This window comes from Osmerus mordax, chromosome 22, assembly GCF_038355195.1.
Source record: "Osmerus mordax isolate fOsmMor3 chromosome 22, fOsmMor3.pri, whole genome shotgun sequence".
Lineage (NCBI taxonomy): Eukaryota > Metazoa > Chordata > Actinopteri > Osmeriformes > Osmeridae > Osmerus > Osmerus mordax.
The window spans coordinates 2,381,289-2,400,590 of record NC_090071.1 but is presented as its reverse complement, the minus strand read 5'-3'; the positions used below and the strand labels follow the sequence as shown (position 1 = coordinate 2,400,590).

At 50.3% G+C, this 19,302-nt stretch overlaps 1 protein-coding gene across 2 annotated transcripts; it reads left to right on the top strand.

The window, feature by feature from the left end:
• The first annotated feature begins 360 nt into the window (after nucleotides 1-360).
• On the top strand, nucleotides 361-14,965 carry LOC136966392 (BCL-6 corepressor-like). 2 transcript variants are annotated; one of them, XM_067260894.1, is made up of 6 exons: nucleotides 361-973; nucleotides 5,711-5,782; nucleotides 6,733-10,233; nucleotides 11,945-12,001; nucleotides 12,584-12,779; nucleotides 14,431-14,965. In XM_067260894.1, the coding sequence occupies exons 2-6, from the start codon at nucleotides 5,780-5,782 to the stop codon at nucleotides 14,937-14,939; spliced, it is 4,266 nt and encodes a 1,421-aa protein (XP_067116995.1). In that variant the 5' UTR covers nucleotides 361-973; nucleotides 5,711-5,779; the 3' UTR covers nucleotides 14,940-14,965. The 2 variants fall into 2 exon arrangements, with proteins under 2 accessions (XP_067116995.1, XP_067116997.1); XM_067260896.1 differs by lacking the exon at nucleotides 11,945-12,001.
• The last annotated feature ends 4,337 nt before the right edge of the window (nucleotides 14,966-19,302 follow it).

Below are 19,302 nucleotides of genomic sequence, written 5' to 3'. Positions count from 1 at the left end.
GGCTAGTGATTGATTTATATCCAACAATGGCAATAGCTTAGCATTTTTTGCGTATATTTAGTTTGATATAATGAAAGCCTGTTGACATGAGAGCCTAAACAAACCGTTTATTAAAAACAAAAAAAACAAAGGAAAACTATTTTTTCTCTCTCCCTTTCTCCGCGGACCTACTATCCATCTCTGTCCTTTGTTTTCACCGCGGAGCGGAGCGGAGCGTGCTCGGAGGTTTATGGTAATTGCGGTTTCCCGATTGGCCTTCTGGGTAGAGTCTCGGTCTGCAAGCACAGCGCACGCACCTCCATTCCCCGCTGCTCGTCCCGGAGGCGCGGCAGTTGTGAATGACTTCAGCCGAATGGAAAACTGAATGTTACGTATAGGACGAAAGAAGAACTCACGGAATAGAAAACGTTTCCCCACAGCCGAGAAGAAAGGAAACGAATTGAGAACCATGGGAATAATCAATTTATATTTTGAAAGGACGTAAATAAAGTGTCGTGTAAAACGTCATAATTTGAGGGAGTGTATCGGAGTGTGTGCGCTGTATGGTGAGCCCGACAACATGGCGCTGAAAGGCAAAACCAGACTGAATTAGTTTTTGAGACCATCGACACCTGTGCTTGACCAAGTTACGAGTTTTCAGTCGTAGCCTTCTCGTGGACATATTCTTAAAAAAGAAATCAACGACAGAGACTGATATGGATGTTTGGGAATATTGTAGCTAGCTTAGTCTAGACTACACAAAGGCAATCCCGTGGTTCTACCCATTGGATACAGCCTTTACGACTTCAACATGGCTTTGAGTCCTAAGTTCAACGAGGACTAAATATTTACCGCGGTTTGGTGAGGAAACGGCGGACGTACTTTCCCTTGCTCACAAACGCCCAAGGTATTTCTCTGACAAAGTTGGAACAGGACTCTTCACATTCTAGGGAAGGTTATACGAATTTGGGAATCTTTGGCGGATTGCTCTATGGTAAATATTTTATGGTCGTAAATTTCTCTGTTTTTATTACCTGCACCGTTTTCTGTGCTACAATGCCAACGTGATTCTTATTGTTCATAGAACGGCAATAGCTTCAGATTAACGAGCAACTTGTATTGGAAAGCCCTTGGAATGATTAAGCGAATCTTTCGTGTGGTTTTAATAGGTGTAAAAGGCACCTCATGTCTAGTCTAATGTGTTTATAGAGTTAGACATAGGAAATAAGACAATGACTTGGGTTAAACAATTTACATTTAATCAAATGCACATCCCTGAACTTGCCTAGAACTAACGGGCTCAATCGTTTTTATCACGAGAGATGTTCAATGTTGTCACGGGACTTTCCAGCGAACGTTTTTTTTTGTCAGTTGGGCAACGGCTTTACAAAGGTAAATTGTCCTAGTGTCTGAATTGTAGCCTACGGATTATTCTAATGTCTTGTCATAAACAAAAAGCCTTTACGCATAATTATCATAAACCTACTGTTTTGACGCCACCCACACCTTGAGAAACGACTTTGCAGATAAACGCTTGTAGGTCGTCTGCGTTTTCATTGCGCATATAGGCTCGTCTTATGGTCTGAACATTTTAAATTTCACCACCCGCAATAGACCATCTATAGGCTACTTAGAATCTAGTAGGGAGAAACCTTTTGTTCCTTTTATTCACATTATTTTAAGGTCTGCGCAATGAGGAACGTGTCGATGTCTAAACACGATATAGGCTATGCGTTATACCTAGCCTCATTTCCATTGCTGTCATATGGTGTGCTGATTATACGTTGGCTATATAATGCAATAGATCTTTCATCAAAATGTCCCAATTATAGGCTACCCGGGGTTTGTATGGACCTGGGTCAAACAGCCTGGCTCGCACGCACGGGGTCTGTTGTCTCGTGACACCGGGACAGCTACGGACTTACAGCGCTCGAACGAGGCATGCTTGCGCAGACGATCGAGTCACCTCTTTCCTTTTCTTTTAATTTGGGTGTTTGGTTAAACAGATGAAAACATTTGAAATGGAAATAAGGAGGTCAAGGAAATGTTCAATGTACAAGCTATGACTATCCGAAGTTGACTTCGGTCGTATAGAAGTTGGCATTTGGACAGTATATTTTTCCCACCATAGCCAACAATCCCAGTTACGATATCATGCAAACGATATGCCTACAGTATAATACAGTTTGTTGAATCTCTTATCCAACTCGGAAAGTTAACAATAGAAGCCCCAATTAGGTTCTTAACGTTTAACATAATCATGATTAACATCACCAAGCCCGCCCAGTTGAGTCTTGGTTTGTAACAGCGGGGCAGTGGGTCGTGTTAAGGCAAACATGCATTTTGTTTGTTGGCAAATTTATGTTCTGTGGTGACTTGAAGATCTGGGGATTAATTTAAGTTTTAAGGTTTGTAATGGCCTATGTAAACGAATTATTTGAGACAGTCAATTATTTGTGATTTTAGGCCCATTAGGCCTACCTAAAATATGTATCTATATTTCGGGCTCTAAACTGACGGATAGTCTATTAGTGTCTAGGAATAGCCTACATTTTTCACTGGTTTCTTCTTTTGTTAAAATGGTGAAAGCGGAGTCCCAGAGAGTGTAAGATGCATCAGTTTATAATGGCAAAATATGCGTAGGATAAACGTCCTTTACCTACGCCGTTTTACGCGAGCCAAGTTAGAATTGGCAATAAACGTTGCCTATATGGTAAATACATCTGTTAAAAAATGGATCTGATGCGAAGTGGACCCGTAGCAGGCGTCCCTGAAAGCGGTAGGGATCGTATTCGGAGTACTCGCACTAGAGAGAGTCACGGTGTGATTGAAACCTCTCCACGACCAATCCTCCCTCGGGACATCCGTCCCGAAACAGGAGAGCCCCTCGCTTCGCTTCACGGAGCTTTTGTGCCGCAGCTCCGTGTGTGCGCACGGTTCGATGGTTTCTCTCAAAGACGGTTCCCCGGCGCCCCACACATTGTCTTGCCTACATCTTTACCATCAGCCACGAGACTCTCTGAACCCGAACATAACGCGAAGTTCCGTTTTAACGGAAGCATTAATGGAACTTGGACATCTGGAGTATGTGTTGATGTGTATAACCTTTGTGGCGTTTTAGTTTTGTGTCAGCCTCTAATTGATGGGTTTGTTTCAAAGTGGATTGAATGAGGCGTGTATGAGGCCTATAGATTATAGGGTAGGATCACGTTTTATAGGCTAATCTCATTTGGCCTGGGTCTATCCCATTTGGACAACAGACCTTGAAATTCGCGTTCTCTTCTTGATTAATTAATTAGGCTAATCCACCTAGTCTAAAAACATCAGTGGGATGCTATCTTCTGGTCATTCACATTGACATTGCTACAGCCTTGTTGATTAAATAAGAGTTGTATTCAGCTTGTGGGCTGCAACTCTGTGTCACGACTGTCTCTGGAGGAGGGGGGTCCCTCTCTGAATGACTCTTCCTCAGGTTATGTGAAGTTAGGTGCAGTTCTATGGGTGTATGTGAAGCCCCTTGTTATATAACCCGCAGGGAGTCAGGTGGCCGAGCGGTTAAAGAATCGGGGCTAGTAATCAGAAGGTCGCTGGTTCGATTCCCGGCCGTGCAAAATGACGTTGTGTCCTTGGGCAAGGCACTTCACCCTACTTGCCTCGGGGGAATGTCCCTGTAATTACTGTAAGTCGCTCTGGATAAGAGCGTCTGCTAAATGTAAATATAACTTGTAAAAACTAGGGCTAGCCTATACAAATACAATTTATAAAGGAAGGTGTGAGTGTCACCAGCTTCAGTGCTGGTGTACTTTTCTACATCGCTGGTGTAGGCCAGCCTGCAAAATATAACCAAGGCTACAGGGTTGACAAGCAGGCCTATTTGTAAATGTGTACATTTGTATGACTGTCAAAATAGTTTGTATTTGTTATCTATAGCGAGATTGTCCAAATGTAGACAAAGTTTTAAATTGTTGCACTGAGATCAAATTTTTTATTTGTTAGTGAAATGACTAATTTGGTTAATTCATTGAATGCTGTACTTTTAAACTGAAAGGCAGTTTTTTCTCGGTATCCTACTGTATAGCAAACTCATGGCCACAGTCCATGATTTTACACAAGACAGGTCTGGCCATCATTAGCGGTGTGAGCCATGTTTATGTAAGGAATATACTTGTTGCTTTCTCTGAGTGTTTTCAAATAGGCTGTTTAGGATCGAGCCGTTTGTTAACGCTGGGCTGCGGAGCAGGATAATCCCTCCCCTCCCTCCCTCTCTCTGCGGTTGATCGAAAGCAAGGGGTCAGCAAAGCTGTGGAGGAGGAACGAGGAGAACGTGACTGAATTGTTGTTCTCTATTTTCTGGTCCAGACCACCTCCCTGAGCGGGGGTGGAGGGGGTAAAGGTCAAAGAGAACGGGATTTCCAGAAGGGCAAGGTGACGGATTTGGCCCCGGGATTTATCCAGGCATAGTCAACACTGTTGAGTTTACATCACAATGCCAGAAAGGCATAACGGCCTAGTGTCAGATTTGAGAAATAAAGTGTTCTATTGAACATTTTCAAATATCTTTGGTTGAACAGGATTCTCAAACGATGAATCCCACAGACTTTAGGCGTAAACCTTCCCTTATTTAAAAAAAACAAAATTATTTGGGGTGACCTGCTTCAAAATAAAAGCCAAACAATACAATTTTCTTTAAATATGCAGAGATTCTCAGGTGGATATTTGCATATAGGCAATACAGTGCACATCCTGTTGACGTTGGTGGTAGATGTTCCATCCCTTTGTTCCGGTCGCTTGGCAATGTTACTACATGGCCACAATGTTGCTATGCAAATGACGAAAGCGTCTCTCCTGTGAAAGGAAGGAGGAAATGGATGGAGGGTAGATTGGGCTTGTGGGGACAGAGGGCGGTTTGATTGATGAAAATGGGCAGTCCCACACACCCCCTCCCCCCTCCTCATCTCCCGGTTCTCAATTGCAGCAACGTGAGCCATGTCCATAGATAAAGGCGTCCAGGCAGGCCAGCTTTATTGAAATCCTGGGTCCATAAACTCATCAATAACACAGAAGATGTGCGCGTGCGTGCGGGGTGATGCCGAACATCAAAAGGGCCCTGTTCTTATTTCATGGCTGTGTGCGCGAGGGTCCGGAAAGCCCGTGGCGAGAAGATTGAATCTTCCTTGGAGCGCTGTGTCAGGGCTGAAAAATTTCCCTGTGACAGATGACAGCCATTCCGGCCTCGGGATTATGAGTTCTGCCGAAGAGACATTCCTTATCGGCTCTCAGGGTCCGCGATAACAAGACACTACACACAGATCCTCAACTATGCTTCCAGACAGAGCTGTGTGTTATCCTGCTATATATGAGAGGGAGAATAATGGTGCCTGGCTAAGCCTAAGGGATTGTAATAGTTCTTAGGTGATACCGTTGTGTTCTTCCAGCCACTTTTGTAAAGTCAACTGACAGACTCTGTGGTACAACGTAAACTGATGGCAACTTTGAAGGATGCTATTATCTGGTCTTGGGGACACGTTACGTCTCCAAAATGAACTAGTTCCCCAAAAAAGATTTATATAAACATTCACGTACAAATTGACAATTATTTTTTATATAGGGGTGAAATGATGTATCTTGAGCCACATGGGAAATGCAGCAATCTTTTAAGCATTTTCAGTTGATTTTGTGTCCTCGAGTGTGAAAATAGATATTTATTACTGTACTGTTTTACTCTCCGCAGGTATGGCAGTGTAAGGAATGGTGAGAGACACTTTGAACTAACCGTCTGGGAACCAGAAGCACTCAAAGCATGGTAAGCTAATCTCCCTGCTATAGTCAGAAAGGCTAACTGGAATTAATCATCTACCAGAGATTTGGTTAAATGTTCAAGCAGGGTTACTTTTGATGGCTCTTTTACAGGGTTAGTATCATCTTTACATAGTCTTGCCCCAGTTTCAATAGCTGCATGATAAGAAACTCAATCAATTTCCTGGCGTCAATGTGGTTCCTTTTTGGGTTGGTCAAATGTTTGTCATCCAGGAAGCTGACTGGTGACTGACTGGTGGTGTTTGTGTGTGTGTGTGTCTTTGTGTGTGTGTGTGTGTGTCTTTGTGTGTGTGTGTGTGTGTCTTTGTGTGTGTGTGTGTCTTTGTGTGTGTGTGTGTGTGTGCGTGTCTTTGTGTGTGTGTGTGCGTCTCAGTGTCGTTGTGACCTTTCCTTCACCCCTCCCCACCTCACACCACCCTGTTGAAAATCAGCAGCAGATGACTTCTTTTGAAAAGTGCAGGGCTAGTGTGTCAGGCACGTATGTTCATTTTCAACGCCCTTGACGTCAGGCCTCCTTGACGTCAGGCATCTCAGGCAGAGCCCTAAGTGCTGCAATTTTTGTGTGGAAACACGATTTGGTGGTGCATGTCTTCCTTTAATGAGGTCTTCTTGTTTGATATGTGTTATTCCTTATTCTGTTAATATAAATTGCATCTTAATATATTGGTCATAGGTCTTGGGCGTGTATAACTATCGTGGCACATTTTAAAGTGAGAGTATTCCATAGAGTTGTATTCATACACTTTTCTCTGTGCCGTTATTGTAATGACTACTAATTCATGAATGCCAGTAAGGCTTTTTTGTTTTTGTTTTGAGACTCTTGTCTTGTTAATGAATTCAGTTACATAATGAGTTGCTGCTGCATTACAATCCCAGTAGTGTTATTGTCATTGGTTCACATGTCTCTGCATGCTGTTGTGTGTTACCCTGCTGTAGGTGGATGCGAGCACTGCCTGCAGAATGAACCCGCTAGCTGCCTTAGGCATGGATCGCGCTAGCCTGATGAGGGAGAGCATTCGCGTCCAAGGTGGAATGGTTTACCCCGGAATCCGCAGCCTCTCCACCGAGAAAGCAAGGGAAGGTGCATCCATGCCTCTCGGCTATGACCTTCTCTACAAACCTGATGTGTCCTTAGATGGTAGAAAGACTGGTAATGGCTACATGGGACTGTATAAAAACCCTCCTCCTGGACTGCAGAAGCCCATGGTTGTCCCTGGCCCTGGAGGAGAGAGCCTGGGGCTGGACCCGAGAGTCGGTCAGGTGGAAAAGCCCATTGAGCTGGGTCTGGCTGGGTCCAATGGCTTTCTGAGGCTGCCCTGGGTGAGCCCGTACCCCGACGCCGGAATGTACCCTTTCCTGGACTCGAGCAAATATGCCGCTCTGAACATGTACAAGGCATCCTTCCTGTCCCAGCCCTCACATTATCTCCCCCAGCACCTGGCCTACCAGTCTCTCTGCTCAGGGGCAGGAGGCAGTGCTGCAGGGGCAGAAAGGCTCCTCTACCTGCCCTCCTACCCTCCTACCCCCCACTCGCCACTGGTGCACCACCAGGACAAGAGCATGCAAGGCCTGGGGTCCAGGATCCACCACGAGTCCTCTGCCTTCGGGCAGCAGCTGCAACAAGTCCAAGCCCAACAACATCACCAAGCCCAAGTTCAGGCCCAAGTTCAGGCCCAAGTTCAGGCCCAAGTTCAGGCCCAAGTTCAAGCCCAAGTTCAGCAGCAGCAACAACAACAACATGCTCAGGCCCAAGCCCAGGCCCAGGCCCAAGCCCAAGCTCAAGCTCAGGCCCACAGCGAAAGGCAACACAGTAGCAGTAGTAGTAACAATAGTAAACTTAACAGAACATCCTCTAGTAAGGGCTCTGGCAGCAGCTACAGTCACAGTAGTAACAGTAGCAGTATTGTCAGCAGTAGTAATGGTGGTAGTAATACTAGTACTAGTAGTAGTGGAGCTAACAGCAGTAGCCACCCAGTAGACTCCAGCCCAGCACTTATGACCCAGTCATCACGCAGCCTCCCCAGGCCCCTCCAGACCTCCGGGGCCGCGCCCCCCCCTCCTCTCATAGACAGCACTTTGGACTTTCAGAAGTCTCTGTTCAGAAGTCCGTCCTCCTCCTCAGCTCCCCATCCGTGTTACGCCGGCGGCATGGCCAGCGAGCACCGCTCCCCGGCTCGCTCTGGGGGACACGCCCACAAAGCCAAAGAGGGCAGTTTGGACCACAAGAACGGAGAGAGGAAGCCGAGCAAGTCCCCATTAAAGACCTCGTCCGAGAGGCCGACCTCCCAACAGGCTCCTGCCAAAGACCCAGCAGACAAGCCTCTGGATCTGTCTGCGGCCAAAATCCTGGAATTGGAAGCAGGGCACCCCAACGGGTACACCTCCAAACTCGAGGCCTTGGCTAAGCTGGGTTATCTACCTGCAGCCCGATACGGCTTAGCTCCCAACCGAGAGCTTGTCAAAGAGACCCTCTCCCCGTCCTTGGCTATGGCAGGGGCGTCCTCCAAAACATCAGAGCGCCCCGAGATAATCAGCACGGCTCACTCCTCCTGGGTGGTCCCCAGTCCAGCCTCTGGCCCTAACCCCGACCCAAACCACAACAAATCTTCGTCCACGATAAAGAACAAGAACCTGGAGAGTGTTTCGCAGCAGCAGCAGAGAAGCTCCTCTTGTCCCAGGATAGGGGAGGGAAACGGGGCCGTAGCCCCTGGCCAAGCTGTCGCCGTGGTAGCGCCTGGGGGTCGACCTTCCTCTGTGTCTCCCTCTCCCAAACCCAATGGGGAGTGGCCTCGCGTGTCCCCCAGCCAACCAGACAAAGCCGCCCTTTCCACCTCGCTTAGCAGCCACTCTGGGAAACACCCCAAGACTCCCGTCAAACCCGAGCCACAAGAGATGGCCTTCAAGCCCCAGCAGCCGCACCAGCCTCACTTGGAGAACAGCCGTCCCTCGAGCCACATGTACAGCGAATCCTACCTGCCACCCAGTATAGCATACGCTAACCGCTTAGCCTACGCTAACCTCCCCTACTCGGTCCCAGAGAGCATGTCGCTGCCACACATGACAATGCAAGGCAAAGGACCTGTATATCCCCACCCAGTTCTACTGGGCAACAGCAGCCTCTACCCCCCTCGTCTGACCCCCAAACATGGCCTGCCGTACGGGATCCCCCCCAACCACGGAGACTACCTGACCTATCACGACTCCAAGGAGATGGTCCACCCACTCATGTCTTCTCACCTGGGCATGGACGCGAAGGAGCGACTGGACCTGAGATCCAGGCCCCAGGAGAAGCCTTGGAGCCACGACGGTTCACCTTACAGAAACCAAATGGCCTCAGATACCGAATCCCCACGCAAGAATGAGAAAGAGATTAACTTGGCCACAAGCCAAGATTCAAAGCTGCCTAGCAAGCCTTTCACTGGGGGGAAGGAAGAAATAGTCTGCATTGACCTGCTCCAATCTGATATGGACAGCGACTCGTCCATGAGCAAGCACAGCTCGCCCAGTGTGAGGAGAAGGGATCCTGGGAAGCTGGTTGGATGTGAGAGCAGCTATTCCGCCAGTGACAGGAGAGAGCCAGAGCCACTTCGGACGAGCCAGGTGGCCGAGCCCAGGCTGGGGGATCCAGAAAAGCAGCTTGAGCAGCGCTGCCTGCCCAGGCCTCTAGACCCCCACAAGGGCTTCCACCCACACCCCTCCCGCCCAGAGGCTCCCATGTCCCCTTATCATTGTGAGGACAGCCCAAGCCCCGCGGAGGGCAGCCCCCTGCCAGACCTGCCGGAGGAACAAACCCTGCGCTGTGCTCGCACCTCAGGGGAACGCCCCACTAAAGACCGTGGGCCCTGGAACCGTTCTTCCGGAGAACGCGCCTACGGGGATCCGACCGACGAGAGCAGAGTCGCGAGGGTCCAGCCGTGCGAGAACCGCGGTCTTGAGGATCGCGCATCTGTGAACCGGAATGTCGGAGGCCGCGCCTTCGAAAACCGCGTTCTCGGGGACCGTTCTTGTGAGAACCATGAGGATCGTACGTTTGGAGTTAATTCGTCCGGGGATGGTAATTCCGGGGACCAATCGTTTAGGGACTTGGAGAATCGTTCTCACAGGGACTATTCTTTTGAGCACCGTCCGTCTGATTACAACAGAAACGGGGACTGCACTGGTCAGAACCAAACCGTAGCCAAGCCAGGTTTAAAGACAGAGTTGATCGGCGAGGATCAGTTGAACCACTACGAGGACCTGAAGTACTCACAGTGCCAGGATGACACGGACTCCCTGGCAGATGATGACGAGGGCCACGGTTCCTCAAAGAGCCGGCGGTCGAGCCTGGCCAAACGCATTGCCAATTCCTCGGGATATGTGGGCGACCGCTTCAAGTGTGTCACGACGGAGCTGTATGCCGACTCCAGCAAACTGAGCCGGGAGCAAAGGGCACTTCAGGTGAGTCCCCCAAACCACCCCCCCACCACACACACCTGTTAATCCCTGAAAATGTAGTCCCACACAATGCAGCGCTTGACATCTTCAGTTTGGATCAAGGAAGGACATGTTTAAGCCTAACCTGTAACCAATACAACCAATTTCAAGTCAGAACAGATTTGGTAGTATTTAAGTTATATGAAAGAAGAACAGAGTTGGTAGTACTAATGGTTTATGGTCGATTCAACATGGAAAAAACAAACAAAAATAATATTTTTTCAAAACGATGGGTCTCGAAGCAGGTTTTTCCTGTGCCAGAGAGACATGGGTTGTTATTGCGAGGGTTTATAACAAAGACAGACAGGGAGTGGTGCGAGGACTGGAGGAGCTACAGCCTGCTGAGCGCTCCTCTCAGCTCATGTGGAAAGCCTGTCGGCCTGCCAGACTCAATCTCACACAAGCGCCGACATAATTACTGTTGGCCGTTGCCCTGCCCTCCTTCCCCCCCCCCTCCCCTCTCCCCTCTTCGCCTCCTCCTTTCCCCATTTCCCTCCCTCCCCGCTTCCAGGCTTCCCAGCGCAAGGCTGCGGAGCGACACGAGGCTGTAGAGCGACGCAAAATCTCTAGAGCGACGCAAGGCTGTAGAGGAGCCTCTCTTCCGCGTCTGTGTTTGGTTGGCGGGGAGAGCGGGTTAACACATGCTGGCCACGTGTCCACGCGTGTGTGAGAAAGGGAGCTTGTGTCTCGAGTGTCCACGCGTGTGTGAGAAAGGGAGCTTGTGTCTCGAGTGTCCACGCGTGTGTGAGAAAGGGAGCTTGTGTCTCGAGTGTCCACGCGTGTGTGAGAAAGGGAGCTTGTGTCTCGTGTCCACGAAGCCCAACCTGGCAGATCAGATGCTGCGTGCGTGTGTGTGTAGCGCGTGTGTGTAGCATGTGCGCGCTTGCCTGCCTGGCCAGCTCTTTATGCCTCGGGCTACAGTTAACCTGACCCAAGAGCCTGGGGAATAGGGGGATTTTTTGGCAGCCCTCCCCCTTTTCCGTCCTCCCTTCGCCCCCGTCCTCTCCTGAGCCCCCTGGAGACTCCTCTCCCTTTAAATTAAACATCCCCCTCCTCCCCCGCCTGCTTCAACAGCTGAGCTGCCGCCCAGTCCTCTCATGAATTCCTGCCCCTTCACTGACGAGGGGGGGAAGATAATCGCTCCGTGCCACTCGGCTCTCGTTCAGACGGCGCTTACCAGGCTCCACAAAGAGCCAAGCCCTGGAACGACTCGAGCGTTCAGCCCCGGATGTCCAGCAGTCCCTGCCCAAACGGCTCCGACAGATCCTAGGCTCAGCCAGTCTCAGTCTTCACATCTTCTGTTTAACAGAATATTCTCTTTTAAACTCATGATGTTCCATTAAATCTCTTATTTGGGGAAATTCCTGGTATGAGAAACGAGCCCCAACGCATTAGTTAAGCCTATGTCTTGCATTTGAACATTAAAATGATTTTGCATGAAATCAGCAATCAAACTCTCTTGTCAAACCTGTTTCACACTGTATACTGTCCCTACAAATATAATTTTATAAATACGATCTGTAGAATGATGTTTATCCTGTCTCTGAATGTTTTTAACTTCTTAAATCATGCTGTAAATGGGCAGGTTGGTTACATACTGAATGTCAGATTTGTTTTGCTAACATCATTGAAAATGAATGGCCTAAGATATTGAGCACCCATTTTAATTACTTAGATGGAAGGATTAAGACGAGAGGACAGTAATTTAAGTCAACCTGCCGCTTACTGTGAGGTCAGTTCTTTTAAACTTCTTATTCAAAAATCTGAAATGAAATATGATTTGGGGATCATTTTGTGGGCCAGGAGAATAGGCTCAGGCATTTCTGTCTTTGTGATTGTGTTTGCATACCTGTTTGACAAAAAGTTACTGGTGGTAGAGCAAAGTAAGGGTTGTACAAAAATGAAGGTACAGGAAATCATATCTAAAGGGTAGCACTGACCTTCATATCTAAGCATTACAGTTTGAGATAACCAAGGTTTTAGACTGTGCCAAAATAGTCTAAAGTGACATTTCTCTTTCTCTCAGTCTGCACTGATTAGACACTGCCCAGGAACGGTGTGAGGTTATATCCTATCACAGCCATCACCTTACGATCAACATTTATACGTCATTGGCAGTCGGGGGAGGGGAGGGGGGGGGGGGTGTAGGATGTTCACGTTGGGCTGAATTGAGGAAAATTCTTCCACTGAGGATGAGAGGGGAAATAAGTTTTGTTGTAAAGAGACAGAGAGGAAGAGCATCATGACTGTGTGTGTGTGTGTGTGTTTCTGTGTGCGTGTGTGTGTGTTTGCGCGGTGTGTCTCTTCTTTGTAGCGTGCAATGCAGCGCTTCTCTGAACTGGAGCTGAAGGAGAAAGAAGGAGGAGGAGGAGGAGGGGCTCCGCCGGTGGATCTGGACTTGGCAGACAGCCAGCAGGGGGAGGGGGAGAGGGAGGGGGAGGAAGGCTGGGAGCGCAGACAGAGCAGAGCCAGGCAAGAGGTTGTGGCTGCCAACAAGACCCACAGAGACGGTAAGAGGAACCAAGGAGAAGTTACACGCACACACACACACACACACATCCGCAAGCACATATACCTGTCTTCCTTTTCACTTGTTTTAACACTCTGTCACTGTCACCTACTTCTTTCCTTTTTTGGCGTACTCAACACCACACACACACACCCACCCACACACTCCTCAGCGAGAAGTGCCCTTCCCCCCAGTGTGTAGGGACAGCCCGGAGCTCATAACCAGCGGATGTAGCCAGGTTAACACATCCGGCCTCGCGCCCCCCCCCCCCCCCCCCCCCCCCCCGCAGCTGAAGACAACAGACACGCTCTCTTCTCCCCCCCCCACAATGTTTTTTGAAATGCGTCCAACGTTACAGCAGTCCATCCTGTTCTGTAAATTTTTCCTTCGTGAAGCCACTGTGTGTGTGTGTGTGTGTGTTTCCTGCGCACCAGGGTCGGTCGCAGTTTTTTTGTCGTATGTTTGCGGCCGGCAGAACACTTGGAAGGAGAACAGCCGAACGTGCGTACGGTACAAAAACACAGATTAGCGGAGATCCGCGTGCGGCTCACGCTCCTCCGGAGAGACTAGGCAGCCACCGGCCCCGGGAACCCCCCCCCCCCCCCGCCCCCACCCCGCGCGCCACGGCCGCACACGGCAGCCCGGGGAACGTTGCCATGGCGATCCCCCTGCCGTTGGCGAGTTGCCATGGCGCAGGGTACGGCTGTGAACCGTGGGGGTGCTTTTGGTCGTGAGTCATCATGTGATTGTCGCTCGCCAGATCTGGAGAGATATTCATGGCCTCTGGCAGAATGGAACACGAGCGAGAGAGAGAGGGAGGGAGAGAGGGTGCGTGTGTGTGTGTTCGCGTGTGTATGCGGAGCCAGGCAAGCGGTCTGGGCAGGGCGTGTGTGGAGCATTCCTGTCCAGGACAGTACAAGGGAAGCCCTGTGAGGCAGAGCAGCTCTCAGAGAGAAGCCTGGGCCACAGCTGAAGAGAGGGGGAGAGAGCGGTTTCAGAAAGAAAGAGAGGGGGGGAGAGAGAGGGCGGTTTCAGAAAGAAGGAAAGAGAGAGAGAGAGGTTACAGAAAAGAGAGAGACAGAGAAAGCAGTTACAGAAAGAAAGAGAGAGAGAGGGAGAGAGAGAGGGGCACAGACGCCCCCACCAGCTGCCTTTGATCCAGACGGCTGCTTTTGACTGCCTGGAGTGGAGCCTTTTAACTGCCCCGGCTGGGCGGGGGGGCAGTGAGAGAGTGTGAAAAAAAGAATGAGCCTATGATGTGTGTGCCTGTGTGTGTGTGTGTGTGTGTGTGTGTGTGTGTGTGTGTATACACGTATATAAATTTTTATATTCTGTGCGTGTGTATTTGAGACGGCGAGGGAGGGTGAGGTGCGGGTCGAGACTGAGGTGAGGGCTGGTCAGAGCTGATGTCGGAAGCTTCATTCTGACACAGCCTCACCCGCGTGGAGAGGGGGCTGCGGCGCGCGCTCTCTGTGTGTGTGTGTGTGTGTGTGTGTGTGTGTGTGTGTGTGTGTGTCTACCGTGCACATTTTCATTTCTCATAACCCATATATTGCTGTGAAGCCCAATTTATTGTCCCAAAAAGCATTTGTAACATTTTTCTTTGACGGTTTTCCGGATCTGACTGTACTGTGCGCGTGTGTTTGTACCAGGTGGTGTGTTGCCAACATGCCCCCACAACAGAGTACCCGTTCTCCAGCGATGCCCACACTCCGGCTCGCTCCTGCTCCAGGAAAGAGGGAACGCTCTCCCCGTGGAGGAGGGAAAGAGGGGGATGGAGAGCGAGGACAGGACCAGAAGAATGGAGAAAGACGAGGAGGTGTGGGCGAGGGGAAAAGAGGAGGAGGACGTGTCGGCGAGGATGAGAGGAGCGGAGAAGGCGAGGGAGGAGGAAGCGATGGAGGATGCTGGGAAACAGGAGGAGCGGGGGGTGACGAGAGAGGAGAGGAGGGAGGAGAGGGACTACGTCTCCCAGTGGGAACAGCACTCTCGGCTGCCCACTCTGGATGCTGTGGGCCACAGGGCCGCCAGCCCCGGATCTATGCCAGCCTCCATGCCCACCCAGGTGCCCACCAAGAAACGCACATACGCCCTGGAACTCTGCCAGCATTCTAGCCGGGGCCAGGCAAGGAGGCGGGGGATAAAGAGGGAGACGAAATGACAGTGCAGCCAAACGAGTCAAGCTAGCAACTGGTAAGGACCTTGACTCGCTCTCTCTCTCTGTCTCTCTCTCTCTGTCTCCCTCTCTGTCTCTCTCTCTGCCTCTGTGTATTTATCTGTGTTTGCCTGTTTCACTCCCAGAGACGGAGAATTCTGTCTTTCGTCACTCCCCTCCTCCGCATTGAGTCATCTGCATTTACTGTGGCCTTGTTTTCTCTCTCTCCTCTCTCTCTCTCTCTCTCTCTCTCTCTCCTGAGGATTTTCATGCAGTCCGTTCAGCGTCGACACAACTATCGCAGCGCCAGTGGTTTTGAACGCTAGTGCGATTGTAGCCGTTGGCGGAAGCGAACACAAATATTCATTTGTCACCGAGATCCATGTGGCCCATAGCTTACTGCAGCTCAACGTTGTTGTGTTTGTCTCGAAGCGTTCATCCAAACAGCTCCACACCACGTACTTGGGTCCTGAGGCAAACTACTTACTTAGGACTAGGAGTCAGGTGGTCTGAGCGGTGAGGGAGTCGGACTAGTAATCCGAAGGTTGCCAGTTCGATTCCGGTCATGCCAACTGACGTTGTGTCCTTGGGAAACAATTCACCCTACTTGCCTCGGGGGAATATCCCTGTACTTACTGTAAGTCGCTTGGATAAGAGCGTCTGCTAAATGACTAAATGTAAATGTCTACAATGCTCAGTTCTCAGATATCGAGCACAGATATAGTGACTTTCATGACTTTATAGTTAGATACAACACAACATATAAACTTGTATGGCATGTGAGGATTTGTCAAAGCACTTCAGAGTAGTTTCATCCAAAATGACCTCCTCAGAGACGTCTGTCAACCCTCCTAGCGTAGCGCGAGAAGCAGTTTCTGAATGTCATGTAACTGCTTGGTTACTTGGCTGGTTACATGATTTCAGCAACCCTGACGCTTAAACAGTTCAGCTGATTTTAATGAGGTGCAGTGTAGATTCGGTAGGATTAGAGGTTGTCTTGGAGCTAGGATTTGGAGGCGTGGGGCGGGGTCTAGTGGGCCGTATCCATGGTAACGGTCTGAGCTTCTGAATATAGCCGTGTTGAATGTGGAGGAGAGGGGTTGTGGTTCAGACAGGTTTGGTAAGAATGCGAGATCTTGGGCGATGTAGTGGTTAAACAATAGTTGTCCCTCCCCTCCAGCACCCCTCAGAGACCTCCGATCCCAGAGGAGGGCTGAACCAGAAGGTCTAGCATCGAGTGATGCATCAGACTCAGCAAGCGCCTCTCTCTCCGAGAGAATAGGCAACGAAGCTCGACAGCCCCGCTTCACTCAGAGCTTACAGGCCACTCGTTGACAGCCCCGCCTTCTCCGAGATGACAGGCCTTCGCCCTTCGCAAAGCCTGCCTCTCCCAGAGCTGATAGGCCAACGACATCGGCAAAGCGCCCCGCCTCTCCACCAGAGCTCAGCACATGGCTGCCTTTTAACCCAGGCCGTTGGAGGTAGAGCTCAGCGCCCGTGGTTGGACAGCCCACCCTGGCTTGGAGGGTTGTTGGGCTGGACAGGAAGTTACATAAGTCCAGGTTCACAGGAAGACATGGATGGTCGAAGAGATGTGAGGTGAAGCGATGAGTATGCGAGGGTTGCTAGTATTGTAGGAGTTATGAGAGAGTAGGTAGGTAGCCTGATGTTTAGTTCTTATTAGTAATCTGCTATTGTCTTTACAGTGGCTTGACATTCAGTTGAAGATGATTAATGTCAAAATATGGTATTATCATGTTCTGTTTTATTCGATTATCGCATTAACCTCAAACCGAGTTATTCAAACTAGAAAAACATGCGCTTAGCTTCCTTGTAACCAGCAAAGAAACATCAAATCACAATATGCCCACCAACAAACAACCAACAAACACATTTCTGTATATTATCCCATGGAACGAGGCACTTGAGCTGAGTACATGCTCATCAAGCTGTGTGTGTGGAGGACAGACGTCTGTGACATTAAACAAAACTCGACCTTTGGTGACACGTCTGCCTTTGAAGTGCCCGTAAAGCAAGCGCCGCTCACACGCTGCAGGCGTTACGCCTTAACCGCCACCACGTGTGCCGCTTGCACATCCGCGTTCACGTCTGCGCTAGCTGTAAAACGCAGAAGATTGACAACGTTTCTATAAGGCACCAGGGCTTTTCGTTAGCTACAGCCTTTATTTAACCAGAAACGACCCTCTCTGAGATTACAAATTGCTTATAAAGGAGTGTCCTGGCCAAGATGGCAGCGGAGATAAGTCAGAATGAAATACACAGCCTAGTTTAAATAAACAGAATACCAGCAGAAAAAAACCCTGTTAGTTGGAGGGAACGTCGGTGGCCATTTTGACACTCGTAATGTGAGAGCCCCCCTTCCACAGCTCTCTCCTCTCCCTCATCCTCTCTCTCTCTCTCTCTCTGCTCTCTCTCTGCTCTCTCTCTCCTCTCTCTCTTCTCCCTCTCTCTCTCTCGCTCTCCTCTCTCTTCCTCTCGCCCCTCTCTCCTGCCCCTCTCCTCTCTCTCTCCTCTCTCTCGAACGATTCAGAGACAGGGATCTCTTGCTTTTGCGCACGCCCTCATCTCTCTCTCCCTCTCTCTCGCTTTAAAGAGGATTAATCTGACTGTGTGAGCCTCCCAGCCCAACAGGATGTATGAGCATGCGATGTGTGTGTGTGTGTGTGTGTGAGAGAGAGAGCCAGCAGGCTTTGTGTGTGTGTGTGCTCTGACTCACCGTCTCGGCCCCGTTGCGTGCTAATGGCCGTCTAACATCTTCCACATGTAGCTGTCACAACACGTTTCCCTCCGCCACACACGCGCACACACACGCCACAAAAAAATCCTGGTTTGGAGATGCCTCTTGCTTTTGTCACGCACAGCACACACACACACGCCAGATAATCCATATGGTCCACGTAAGTGACAAGACACGCGTCCGTAATGCGTTCTATCAGCCCCCCCCCGGGGGGGGGGGTCAGTCAGGGGGAAGTGTGTGTGTGTGTGTGTGGGGGGGGGTCGGTAAAGTGGCTTTGCGCGCCCTCGTGGGAATCGATATGGCACCGGGCGTTAATTAGATCCTCTCCGAGCTGGGGGCGGGGAGGAGACATTTATTTCAGGCAGGCGCACTTGTATACCGCACCTCTGGGTATCACCCCCCCCCTGGTTTGTATTTACGAGGTCTGGTGGGGGGGTGGGGGGGGGGGGGGGAGAGGGAGGGAGGGCAGGGGGACTGGTTTTAGGAGCGGAGTTGCTGGTTAGCGGATCCCTCGATAGGAGGCACGCGGCTGTTCTACACACACACACACACACACACAGGCTTTGTCTCTCGCTCTATCCCTCTCTCTCTCTATCCGTCTCCTACATTGTAATTGGTGAGAGGAGGATGTGTGTGTTCATGTCAGTCAGCTCGTCCTAAAGATAGAAGTGTGTGTGGGTGTGCGTGTGTGTGTGTGTGGGGGCGTGTAGCTACCTCTTCTCCTTCCGGAGGTTCCGCTAGCCCTCGTCTCTCTCCTGGGATGTAGTGAGCCCATAAATAATTCAGCAGATGGAGGAGGTAAAACTCCCTCCTGGCTCGCAAAAGGGCCTGTGTGCGTGTGTGCGTGTGTGCGTGTGTGCGTGTGTGCGTGCGCACGTGCGTGTGTGCGTGCGGGCTGCAGCTGTATCCAGAGTCTGTCAGCTCGCATGTTTCACGCGGGCGTTGGAACACACGACGGAAAACAGCAGACTCACGTACCCTCCTCTCTCTCTCCCCTTCCCGCTCTCTCTCTCTCTCTCCCTTCCCGCTCTCTCTCTCTCCCTTCCGCTCTTTCTCTCTTCCTCCCGCTCTCTCTCTCCCGCTCCATCTCTCTCTCCCGCTCCATCTCTCTCTCCCCTCCCGCTCTCTCTCTCTCCCGCTCTCCTCTCTCCCCTTCCCTCTCTCTCTCTCCTCCTCCTCTCTCTCTCTCCCCCTCTCTCCCCTCTCTCTCTCTCTTCTTCCCCTCCCGCTCTCTCTCTTCTTCCCTTCCCCCACGCCCGCCCGGCCGTTCGTTACCTCGATCTCTCGCTCTTTCCTACTCCTGCGTTTCGTCTCTCTGTCTCTCTTTGTTTCGCTCTCGCTCTCTCTCTTGCTCTCTTTCGCTCTCTCTCTCTTGCTGGGTCTCGCTTTTTTCTCTTTGTAAAGCCGACAGGCTCTTATGCTGTCTTTTGCTCAATCTCTCTCTCTCTCTCTCTCTCTCTCTCTCTCTCTCTCTCTCTCTCTCTCTCTCTCTCTGTCTGTCTGTCTCGCTCTGTCTCTCTCTCTCCCTCTCTGTCTCTATCCTTCTCTTTCTCTCTCTTTCTTTCTCTGGCTCAGTCTCAGTCACGTACTGTTGTTTACGAGTGAGTTAGT

Coding starts and splice junctions, on each gene's coding strand:
- LOC136966392 (XM_067260894.1), top strand. Junction 12,002..12,583: donor AACCTGCCGCTTACTGTGAG/GTCAGTTCTTTT, acceptor TCTTCTTTGTAG/CGTGCAATGCAGCGCTTCTC. Junction 12,780..14,430: donor CAACAAGACCCACAGAGACG/GTAAGAGGAACC, acceptor TGTTTGTACCAG/GTGGTGTGTTGCCAACATGC.